The following is a 12,839-nucleotide window of genomic DNA, read 5'->3' as shown; positions in this document are numbered from 1 at the left end:
TTTATTCCCGTCCTGCCCCTAGGTTCTTCATATTTTTTTTTTAGATCCCATATATATGTGTTAGCATACAGTATTTGTTTTTCTCTTTCTGACTTACTTCATTCTGTATGACAGACTCTAAGCCCATCCACCTCGCTAAAAATAACTCAATTTCGTTTCTTTTTATGGCTGAGTAATATTCCATTAGACAGGCTAGACACAGGATGATTATACAGAATTGAGAGGCTCTCTTAGAGGAACAGAAAGGATAACTGGAAAGTGAAGAGAGATGATCAGTCCCATAGGAGGAGATAAGAAAGGATGTCCTGTTTAAGGAAAAAAGCCTCTATACAGCAACCAGGAAAAAAAGTTAGTTGAGGACCAAAGTGCCCTATGGGAAGAAAGGGGAAGATGGGTTGGTAACATGCACATTGTGTGCTTTGCCCAGCAGCTGGCATGACCTGGAAACCCGGAGATGTCTGTTAGCAACAATTGAAAACCACCCATTTGAAGTCCAAATAAATTTCACTTTGGAGGGATATGTGTGGTCTGTTAAAAGAATGTCCATTATTTTCTTTTTCAGTAATTAATGGTCACACACTGTGTTTGCGGCTATTACTAGAAATTGCAGACAACCCAGAAGTGGTTGACGTGAAAGATGCCAAAGGACAGTAAGTGTTCATGCGCTTGGGGTTGACATTTCAAATCACTGCAGGTGACTGGTTAATTTGTTAAATAGCTAGCAGGGCTGACTGCTGAATTCTAGGTTGGGGGTATATATTGGGGTGAAATTCATGGATGAGGGTCCTAGAATAATGCAGTGGCTTTGAACTGGAGTGTATATCCAAGAAAAATGTGTGTGTGTATATCTTGATGAAAAACAGCCAACTTTTTATGTCTGTAGCTATGTGCTCTGGCCTTTTAAAAATATTCCCTCCTTTGTTCCTTTCTATCCATTTTTACCATCTTCTGAAGCTGCTACAGTTTCATTTTTTAAATTAATAATGGAATAGGACAGACCTCAAGAAGTTATCTCCACTGTAAAAATCCTTCAGATTTTTATCCTTCCTGAGTTTGTTTTTCCCAAGTATTTTCTGTTAGCCCGTTCTCCCACTCAGTCTTCTCTTACAAATAGGAAACACAGAGCAATAAAGCAGTAGTGACTCACCCCAGATATATGAGTTCATGTCGAAGCCAAAGCTGGAACCTCACCTCCTGGATCCCAACACTTGGATCTTTCCTCTCTGGGCTTGTCTGACTTTTCTTTAAGGCAATGAAGCTTTGTTCAAATAAAATCTTGAGCCAAAGTCCGACATAGAAAACTGTGAAAGTAGAGCTGCTCTGATAGAAGCAAGAGCATCTCTTACATATACATACTCCTTACTCAATTGATATTTGGTCAGTGCTACATAGTTCTGAAAATGATGGAATTCAAATGAACATTTTGAGATGGAGCCTTCCTGTGCCCCACCCGTATTGATCAGTCCACTGCCACCATTCCATGTGGCCATTAGAGACCAGAGGCAGATAGCTTGTTGCAAGTGGCAGATAGCAAATTGGGGACACTCAGAAAATATCAAGCAACTGTCAAGAGGGGAGAGAGACTGAGAAAGAAAGAGACAAAGAGATGGAGAGAGGGAGATCCTCCCACTGGAAGTGATGAGTATTTTTTTAATCTTCTTTTTAAAAGCCGAATTTCCCTCTTTTCCTAGAACCCCACTGATGCTTGCAGTAGCATATGGACACATTGATGCTGTTTCGTTGTTACTTGAAAAGGAAGCAAATGTGGATGCTGTTGACATCATGGGCTGCACAGCTTTACACAGAGGGGTATGTGTATTTTCCTCAGCTTTAGTCAAGCCATTTCATAGTGAGCATGTTTCTTCTCCCCCTGCCCATATGAATTTTTAGTAAGAAAATTGTTTCCTGAGATAACGAATTAACCTCAGTCAGCCAAAAAGAAATTACAAAATCTTTTGCAAAGGTAAAATAATGGCAGGTACTCTTAGGTCCTGCTCTTGAGTTGTCGCGTATGATTGTGAAAATAGATACAAGAACACCTACTGTTGGTAGAATTGGTTCTTTCTGATTGCATTGCACATCATAGGAAATTTGCAAAAATTTTTTTAAAGCACAAATAAGAAAATCATAATCGCTAGTAATCCCACCTCCTGGAGATAACCACTTTTTGGTGTATATTATCACCAATCTTTTTTTCTAAATATAGATTTGTTTTAAATTTTAAAAAGAGAGAATACTGAAGATGCTATTTGGAGCCTCCCTTTTTTTCTCTTAGTATATCAAGTACCTTTCTCCATATCACTAAATGTTTTTCTGCCCTATCATTTTTCATCCTCCACTGTGTACAGGTGTCATAATTTATTCCAATGATTACCTAGTTTTGAGTAGCCATGCTATTTTTAATTGTTCCTTATACAGTGTAGGCCCATTCCCCACCTGAAATATGTATCCTGCTGAAATATGTATCCTGTGGGTAATTCTTCATACACACCCGCTGAACTGTCTTTTAAAGCATGTCAAATAATCCAAATGCAACAAAAGCAGAAGTCAGAAAATTGCTATTTGAATATGGTGCTGACCACCATGATCAATGAACAGAAGAGGAACTATGAGAGCTTAACGCCATAATCATGGATCTTATTTCTTGGGTACTTCCTGCGGGCCACACAGCAGGCTGAGAGCCTTTACATATCTCATTAGTCCTCACAATAGGCTGTGAGGTCATTATTACTATCCCCATTTACAGGTGGGTAAAGTGAGGCATAGAGAGACAAATTGACCGAGGGAGCCAGAATTTAACTCACATCTTCCTGATTTTAAAGCTGATGCTTTCCACTATATCGTGATTCCTTTCATGGTTATGTTTGGAGAGTCAAGAGATGTTTCTAAAACTCTGGTGTTCACACAGACCTTTCTGTTATGAATCCTGTTAGGTTGTCCTGCGTCTCTCCTCCCAAGTAGGATAGAGTCTGTTTCCCTTAAGACCCCGGCATATGTCCACTTACTCTGAGCCCAGCCTCCCTTAGCCAACTGCTTCTCTTCCTGAGTCTTCTCAGATGTGTGTTGTGTTTTTCATTGCGATGCATCAGATTATGACAGGACATGAGGAATGTGTGCAAATGCTGCTGGAACAAGAAGTGTCGATTCTGTGTAAAGACTCCAGAGGGAGGACACCCTTGCACTATGCGGCTGCTCGTGGCCATGCCACGTGGCTGAGTGAGCTGCTGCAGATAGCACTTTCCGAGGAGGACTGTTCTTTCAAAGATAACCAGGGCTACACACCGCTGCACTGGGCTTGTTACAATGGTGAGTTAACTGTCATTGGGCTGAATTCCATCAGACGTCCTGCCCCAACACCACTGTGATCTCAGAGGAGGTGGGAACAAAGCGTCAAGCTGTAAACCAGGGTTTCCAGTCTTTCTGCATTCAAATACCTCAAAAAAGATACCTTTTTTTTTTTTTTGATATTTTTCCCTCCGTGGCTACCATGATGCCATAATGGAGTGAAAATTCACTTTACCCTTTTTAGTTGATCAGTAACCTGTAACTCCTAATCAGAACTTCTGATGAACTGAAATAACCAGTTTTAATCAGGGTTTCTTCTCTATATGAGACAACCAGGGATCCTACAAGGAATTAAAATAATACAGCTGAAAACAACCAAAACAATATGATGTAATAATCTGTCACGGGGCTTTCCTGGTGGCACAGTGGTTGAGAGTCCGCCTGCCGATGCAAGGGACACGGGTTCGTGCCCCGGTCCGGGAAGATCCCACATGCCGCGGAGCGGCTGGGCCCGTGATCCGTGGCCGCTGAGCCTGCGCGTCCGGAGCCTGTGCTCTGCAACGGGAGAGGCCACAACAGTGAGAGGCCTGCGTACCGCAAAAAATAATAATAATAATAGTAATAATAATCTGTCACAATTGACAGCTGGTAGATGCATGATTTATCTTTCAGTATTTCCTTTTTATGTCTCATGGTCCCCATTTATTTAGTTACACTTGCTACTTAGGAGATTTAAAAATTTGTTTTTCACTTATTTGAGTAGAAGAGTAAATGCATGCTAATTGTTACATTTCAAAAATACTGAGGCATCTAAAGTAAAATTGTCTCCATTCCCAAACTTACCTCTGATGTAATTTGGTGTTTATCTTTCATAATTTTCCCTTGAGGATGTAAATAAATACAGATGTATGTGCATCTATTTTTTAAAAATTTTTATTTATTTATTTTTGCTGTGTTGGGTCTTCGTTTCTGTGCGAGGGCTTTGTCTACTTGTGGCAAGCGGGGGCCACTCTTCATTGCGGTGCGCGGGCCTCTCACTATCGCGGCCTCTCGTTGCGGAGCACAGGCTCCAGACGCGCAAGCTCAGTAGTCGTGGCACACGGGCTTAGTTGCTCCGCGGCATGTGGGACCCTCCCAGACCAGGGCTCGAACCCGTGTCCCCTGCATTAGCAGGCAGATTCTCAACCACTGCGCCACCAGGGAAGCCCTGTGCATCTATTTTTTTAAAACTAGAATCATGGAACAAGTATCATTCTGTAACTTTTCTTGTTGTTGTGTACTTAACATTCTATTGCAGATATCCTTACAAGTCAATGTGTATCAGTATACATTGATCTTTTTAATAGTTGTGTATTTTGTAGCAGATAGATAAATAGGTACAGACATGCATGAGTCTGAGTGTGTATACCAGAATTTAATATTTATTCAGCCAGATCCCTGTTGATGAACACTCATATTGTTTTCAGGTTTTTTTCCTATTACAAACAGTGCTGCAGTGTGTGTGTTCATATTATGGACCTTATATTCTGTCAGATAAGTTTCCAGAAGTAAAATTATTGATGAGGGCATGTATATTTTTTAATTTTAATAAATTACACCATATTACTTTGGTATATCATAATTTTTTACTCCACCAAACATGAATATAAAACTACTTTCCCAACCTTTTGTCAGCCCAAAATGATATCATCTTTTTAATTTTTGTCAACTTGAAGGGCAGAAAAAAGGTATCTCATTTTAATTTGTGTTTCCTTGTCTAATAGTGTATTGATTTATGTATTTGCATTTCCTCTTCTGGAAATTACTTTTTCCATCTGTTGCTCATTTTCTTTTCCTATTGAGTTGTTTATCTTTTCTCACACATTTGTAGGAGCACCTTGTCTTAGGATATGAATCCTCTGTGTGTTATGTGTGTTGCAAACGTTTTCTGTCAATCTACCGTTTATCTTTGCTCCTTGTTGATGATGTCTTTTTCCATACAGAGATTTTTGAACTTTTATGTAGTTGAATCTGTCAGATTTTTCCTTTATGGTACCTGGGTTTACAGTCTTGCTTAAAAAGGTCTCCTACCCCTAAGCGAGCATGAATATTTTCCCATATATTTCTTATTCTGCTTCTGTTGTTTTATTTTTCCATTTTCAATTCTTCTATTAAAATTTTCACTCAGAAACTATGATTATTGGGTCCACAAAGGTTTTATGGTGCTTTAACTGTATCAATTTAATTCCTTTCATTATGTTTTTATTACAGTCCTCCTTTTTTCATTGGTTCTGACCTCAATAAGAGTAAAATTCTCTACTTGTTCAACTTTGTTTTGCTCCCTCACTGCCATTGGAGGATTGTGATTTCTTTTTTAATTTACCTGCTCATGGGCGAGGTCTCCCTAACCCCCATCAGAGTTAAGCTGTGAGAGCCATCTGGCACTGGAAAACCTACAGAAAGGGGAAGATGCAGTAAGAGTGTTGATTATAATGGCAGGTGGAAAACCTGCCACAAACCACATTTTCTCCCCTGGAGTTGGGTGGGGTAGGTATGGCAGGTCTCTCTGTTCTTAGGCCTCTCAAGGTACAAGCAGGGGAGGGGGAGCAGTCCTCTCCTAAACAATTCACCTTTCCAGTGCAGTCTTCCAGGTCTGAGGTTTAAGCTCCCCTCTCCCCAGAATCTCCTTCACCGAGCACTTTGAAATACTGAAAGTCGTTCAAGGATCCCCAGTCCTACCTACATAGACCTTTAGATTGAGATTCATATAGTCTCAAGAAATGGTTTGGGTATATGCTTCCCTAAGCCTAGGTACTTTGGGGGAATTCATACTAATAAAGGGGTTGAAGTGTCTGGGACTGTTTGAGTGGGTGTTGGGTATAGTTGGAAAGCTAAACAGTATAACTTACATAAAGTTAGGGGATTTTTATATTCATTACTTCATATGCTTCTCCCTAAAAGCAGTTTCACCTTTTTTTCTTTATAGGTACAAGAAAGGTTTGATTTTATTTTAATACTTAAAATTGTCCAATCTATATCATTTGGGGGTAGATCGGAAGAGAACTCTAATTTAGGACTGAACTCAGCCAAGAAGAAGTTCCAGGGCAACAACCTATATTCCAAAGCCAAATAGCTTTACCTTCTTGCCTTAACAATTTAACATTGCTTCACAAACCTCATTTAGGTCCTTTATCAAGTAAAGCTCCCATCATCCTGTGACATCAGTAGGGCAGGTATTCCTACTTTGAGTTTTTCTATGTAGGAAACTGAGGCTCACAGATCACATAACAACTACACTGATAGAGCTGGGGCCTAACTTAAATTCAGTTGACTTGAAAACTACCTGTCATTTTGTTGAAAATAATTATTCACATTCACTCATCTACTTATTAAAAAATACTTATTGGGTGCATACTATTTGCCAGGAACTGTTCTTGGTGCCATTTTAAATACTATACAGTGTTGTACAGTCAAAGCCCTTTCCCTGGCATTATCTTAAATACTATTTTCTATCACTCACATCTTCCCTCCCCTAGGGTGCATAATTATAAGTGAACCTATTCATATGGGTGAAAGGGAAACTTTCTATTGTAAATATGGGCAAACTGAGGCATACCTATGTTAGGCATCTATCTATTAAGAGCTGAGAGTAACATAGAATTATTCTGCTTGTAAATGAGGTCTCTTCTCTTTCCCTCCACCAGACCATATGGCCTTCATTGTTTTATTTATTCATTATGTCTCAGAACACCTGTGAGCATAGTTAATAACATTTTGACATTTGGTGAATTTTATTCCATGGAGAATGAATGTTCAGCTAATTCAGGAAAATTCATAGGCCAGAATTCAATACTAAATGAAAAAAATAGATTGAATTAAACAAAGTTGCTTTCTTGGAGGCTCCCTAAATTCTTTTGATTCCTTGCAGGTAATGAAAACTGCATAGAGGTACTTTTGGAGCAAAAATGTTTTCGAAAATTTACTGGTAATCCCTTCACTCCACTGCACTGTGCAATGTAAGTAGAAATGCTGGAAGTTAATGGTGTTGCTTGAATTCTTTAAACTACACATAGAGAAATTGCCTTTTGGGGAAGGAAAAAGGTTTTAGATTATAGATAAGACCAATATATTCCATTTCACTGCTAAAGGCAAATAGGTCTGATAGCAAAGTGCAGTCCATAATGTTAATGATTTTCTTGGAAATTTTTGTGGAGTGCCGTGGTTCCAAGGTGGCTCACAGACCATCTAGGGAAACTGCAGGAAGGAGTGGACTGAGAAACACAGTATACACCTCATGAAGAGTTCTTCAGATGTACCTCACATCTGTGTGCCAAATTTTAAAAATAAGTTGGGGTTAACAACATATGCCTGTGGATGATTAGAAAGATATTCTATACCAGTAAGACTTTTCCTATGTGGTAATTCTCCATTCTTCATAATGTTGAAATTCTTTTTTGGTAAATGTTAATTTTTGCTCCAGTCTCATAGCGTGAACCATTATTTAGAGAATACAGTGACTCTGAGACAGACTTCCATGGTAAGCTTGGGGGGAACATGGTCACCTGGGCCTGTGTTCATCTGGGGGTCCATGTTCACATGGGCAGTGATGGACAGCCTGGGGGCCCAAGACTTGGGAGTGCTTTGTCTTTGCCTCATCTCTGTGCTTCACATGAAGCTGGGTCATTTGATTGGAAAGATATTAGAGGTATAAAGTGGATCAAAAAAGAAGAGATAAGAGATTATGAGTAGGAGTGATTTTAAATCTGAAGAAACATGTCTTCTTCATTTCGGTGTATCTCCAAAACACCTAACATGATGCCTTGTGTAAGTGGCGTGCAGTAAACTCCTTCCTGGAAGTAGGGGGTTCTGAAGAAATGCTAGGGGTTACAGAGTGTGTGCCTTTAGAACTATTAAAATGATTAAAGAAGACTATTGAAGCAAACTTGATTTTATACTTCATGAAGCAGGCAGTCTCCACTCTCAAGAGTTCAGAGAGCTGCAAAGTGGGGCAGGAGACAGGAAGCTTTTACCGGATGAAAAATAGGGAACAAGGAAGAGCAGGAATAAAACTAGCTGATTGGCTGGGGTTACATATCTGGCTTTATTTGAGGTATCATAGGAATAGGGCAATCACCCATATAACTTGGCACTCATGGACTGGCTACCTAGATGGTCTGACCTCTAGGCAGATGGAACATTTACAAGAACATGAAAACTAAAAGTTAAGTTTCGTTTTGCGGACGTGGTTTCTCAGGATCAGCAGCATCTGGCCTACTGAGGAAAGGTTAATGCAAGATCAGTTCGACAATCCCCCCTTTTGATCAGCCTCTGGCCAAGCAAGAGGTTTGAGCAAAGATGGTGTTGTAAGTTATTCTCAGTTACCATTGCCTCTTTGTGTTTCGGTATATATTTCACAGGAATTGATATCAGATTCATCATTCCAGTTGGAGAAAGACCATTTGTTGACTGATTGATGGCTGCGTACACTCACCTAAAACCTTGAGAGAACACAACAGACCAGAGAGATAATTATTATTAATAATAGTAAAAGTATTCCTAAGGTTTGCAGGGCAATCTTAAGCCAGGGTCCCCAGGAACCAAACCAGCTAGAATCAAATAGGTCAAGAAATGATCCCAAAGAGGGACCTACTTCTTTAAGCCAGTTGGTCTATTTATATATTTCTTGCGACTCTGTCTCCATTTCCCCAGAATTGTTTATTCAGTGAGTTCATTCCAGAGAAACTGAGGCATTAGCAATCAGAGGGAAGTTTCTGTAGGCAAAACCACAGGATCACCAGCATTGTAGCAAATCCAACAGGTTGGAGGTTAGATTACCCCCCTTTGCAATGGCCTGACATATGTGAACAATGATATATCTTTCCAGGCAAGGGCAAGGCAAAAGGTGGATAAAAAAATTGTAAAGACCTCCATGGTGTAAGAATAAGGAAAAGGATGGCCAGAGAGGGGAAGAGGAATGGAAAGAAACATTCTTGATCCAACATCTTGGGAGGAAGCAGTTTACTTCGGTGTTAGCTACTTCTGGTCAATTTGATTTTGAGGTCTCTGGCATTTGCCGAGGACTAGGTGTTAGGTGGAGCCTTCTTCAATTTTGAAATATGCACTCAAAGTTCAACACTTTGTAATTTGGCAGCAGTGTCAGTGGTCAGGAGTACTTGGTAGGGTCTTTTCCATGAATCTCTCTTTTGCAAAAGCATCAGAGTAAAACAATTAACTGTCTACAAATGACGAAAGACTTAAAAATGCCTGTGGTTAAAGATCTGATGAGAGTTCATTATAATGGAATTAACAAGAAAATTTGGTTATTTCTGTGACAAACAACATTTAACTGGAATAACTGGATAACTGGAATTATGACTGATAACATTATACCAGGACATACCAGATTTTTAGGAATTTTATACAATTTCTGGAACACATATAGATAACATAGACCCCTACAAATATAACCTAAGAAGGTTAAACATCACTTCTTATTTGACAATGCTTCCTATGTAATTTAACATGTCAACTAAGTATAATTAGTTTGACATTTCTCTTTTGATAAGGAAAGAAAACAAATCTTTTGAGATATTCTAGGGACCCTGTGGAAAAATCCCAAAGTTAGTTTAAGACTTTATTTAGAATTTGATTTTAGGAAGTTTATCACAATATCAAAATCTTTTAAAACGTTTGATCAAATAGGATCATAGGTCACTGTGAAACAATACTTAATTATCCATTTAACCAAAGTGACAGTTAAAGACTTCAAAGGCAAATACAGAACATTACATAGCAGTTAAAAACAAAAACAAACACAAACCTTAGTTCTGTTAATATTGAGAAGACTGGTTTTTCTTAAGTAAGACCGAGTAAAGTCAGTGTGAAGCACAGAAAATTATTTTGGTAAAACGCAAAATCTTTGCTTTCCAGGCAGATTATTTAAAAGGTAAAGAAAAACCTTTGTTTATAATTTCTTATTAAAAGCACACCAATAATCTTTAAAAAAAAAACAAAAAAAAACAAAAAACTTTGTCTTTTTAACAGAGAGAAAACCAAATTCTAATTTTACTTTACTGTACTTTTGATATTAAAACTCATTTTTTATGGTAGTGTATATATGGACATATATATACTACCAAATGTAAAATAGATAGCTAGTGGGAAGCAGTCGCAAAGCACAGAGAGATCAGCTCAGTGCTTTGTGACCACCTAGAGGGGTGGGATAGGGAGGGTGGGAGGGAGGGAGATGCAAGAGGGAGGAGATATGGGGATATATGTATATGTATAACTGATTCACTTCGTTATAAAGCAGAAACTAACATACCATTGTAAAGCAATTATACTCCAATAAAAACATTAAAAAAAGGGATCATAAAGATTAAAAAAAAAAACAAAACTCATTTTTAAAAAACTTAAGTCTATTCCAGTCTTAGCCAACTCAACCACACTTAAATTTCCTTTTCCAAGATTCCTTTCCACAAATCTTCTACAACTTTCTTACATCCAGTCAGATTTTGTCCTATTTTACCCCTTTTTTCCAATTCTGGAATAACCAGTCATTTTACTTTAAGACAAAGTTACTTTCTCTTTTCCCTTACCAAAACAAAATAAAATGAACAAACGATAACAAAAATGTCCTTCACACATTTTCTTATCCAAAAAATATATTCTACTTTTCTTACCTACTTTTCAAATACAGTTGTTTTCTTCCACCCTTATTTCTAATTAGTTTTAATTGACTAAAATTATTCACCCTTAGAATCCTTAATTTTAAATCTTAAAACTAAGAAATAAGCAATTGTGGACTGTGTTACACTAGCACTCTGTGGGTTGGCAAATTTATGAATACACTTCATAATTTTTAAAGTATATTCTTCCTTATAGTAAATTTTTCAGCATGGCACAAAACATGTTTACTAATAGAACCAAATATCTTCGGTCCTCTGTAAAAGGAAGCCAAAAGTGGTTAAACTTATGTTGAGTAAGTTTCAGTATTTTATCTTATTTGGAAATGCTCTAGATATTCAATGAATATCCATTATTTAATTTATCTCAGTGTAGCTTTAAGGTTTCAACTTACCAAAAGCATTTTGGAAACTATTTAAAGTAGACATACCATAAACATACTTGTTGAAAAGTTCATTTATAAACTTTTATCTTACTTACATCTATTTAATTTACAGTTCGTAACAATTATGTTTAGATTACTCATGAAAATTTCACGAGACATTAAACAACTAACCATCATCTTAGGTTATTTTTCTTGCTGACAAATTCTGTAACAGAGATAACATGGGCTTACTTGACTTTTAGTAAACCTAGGTAGAATAAAAGTTGTACGTCTGCCTTGTATTTAATTCTGATAAGTCTAAAGACATGCCTGTTTTAATTAAACCAAGGATTTGCATAAAACCTTCTAGGACAATCTTTTTTCCAGTTTCCCTGTTGACTGCAAATGAGACACCCATCTCTGGTGTTTTGATGACCGTGCAACAGTGTTTTAGGTTTTTGCCCTTGGAATTGTTGCAGCTATAAGGCCAGTAACTTTGAGAAGACTTTTGCTTATGGTCTTGTAGCCTCTTCAGAATGGAAAGGCAATTCAGGTGGAGGATTAGTAGACCCTGAGCACTCAGGTAAAGGAGGGCAGAGGGGAGTAGTAGGGTCACATTTGTCTTATAGTCTTTTGTTTTAGGTACCTCTGCATCTTTAATTTTTCATTAGCCTTTCGCAATAAATCTTTCAGTAAGGCTATTTTGGAATCTTGAAGCCTTCTGGGGGCTTCTGCATACCAATTAAAATAAGTATTCCATTCTGTTTGTTGATTTGGGAACCCTTGCTTTCAAGTGCACTTCTTAAATGAATAATCTTGTCTAACTCGAACATAATAGCGTCTAGGACCACAGTTCTTAGACAAAATAAGCAGGTGTGCTGGAAGGTAGAGCACTCAGTTTTTTGAAACTTGAGGATTCTATTTCTTTAGCTAAGCCTAGTTTCTTGGAGCCAAATTAATACCTAAGAGATGTGCTGCTGGGTTGGGGATTCTGTGGTGTTTTACAACGTACTTCATAGCATAGAAATTTTCTTGAGGTTTTTGGGTGACCTAGTGTCAATCTAAACCATTCCATGACTAACTTAACCCAGCACAGGAGAATTAGATTTAGGTGCAAGCTCTCTAACAGCTTTTCAGTGCTTGATCCGTGCCCACCAATTTTGAGGCTTTGGCTTCTGAGATTCTCATTAACGATAGAGCTATTGCTCTTTCCACGAGAAGATTTCTTTATAGTGGCAGATGCTCTAATGGCTTTCAGTGGTCTAACTTATGCCCACTGAGATTTTGATGTGCCATTGGTCAAGACAGTCTGAATCCCTCATCTTATTTCCCCATGTCCCCCAGTGGTTTATGTTATGGACTTACCTCGAGGTCCACAATGGGCCTTTGGCTGCTGCCCCCTGCTATGGACTCCCAATATAATTGTCCCAGAACCTTTCCAAGATCCCAGAAGCTCTGGGAACTTTATCATTCTTTTTTTTTTTTTTTGCTGTACGTGGGCCTCTCACTGCTGTGGCCTCTCCCG

The 12,839-nt window shown here is 38.3% G+C and overlaps 1 protein-coding gene across 3 annotated transcripts in view; it reads left to right on the top strand.

Annotated features, from left to right (window-relative positions):
- Positions 1-12,839, top strand: part of ANKRD44 (ankyrin repeat domain 44) — a 317,462-nt gene that overhangs the window by 292,438 nt on the left and 12,185 nt on the right. For all 3 annotated transcript variants that reach the window (XM_028480445.2, XM_028480424.2, XM_055089237.1), the window contains 4 exons: positions 563-650; positions 1,692-1,809; positions 3,090-3,306; positions 7,193-7,280. In XM_028480445.2, coding sequence (XP_028336246.1) covers positions 563-650; positions 1,692-1,809; positions 3,090-3,306; positions 7,193-7,280 — 511 coding nt within the window. The remainder of the gene's footprint in view (positions 1-562; positions 651-1,691; positions 1,810-3,089; positions 3,307-7,192; positions 7,281-12,839) is intronic.

This window comes from Physeter macrocephalus, chromosome 2, assembly GCF_002837175.3.
Source record: "Physeter macrocephalus isolate SW-GA chromosome 2, ASM283717v5, whole genome shotgun sequence".
Taxonomy (NCBI): domain Eukaryota; kingdom Metazoa; phylum Chordata; class Mammalia; order Artiodactyla; family Physeteridae; genus Physeter; species Physeter macrocephalus.
This window is presented reverse-complemented; position numbering and strand designations above follow the sequence as displayed.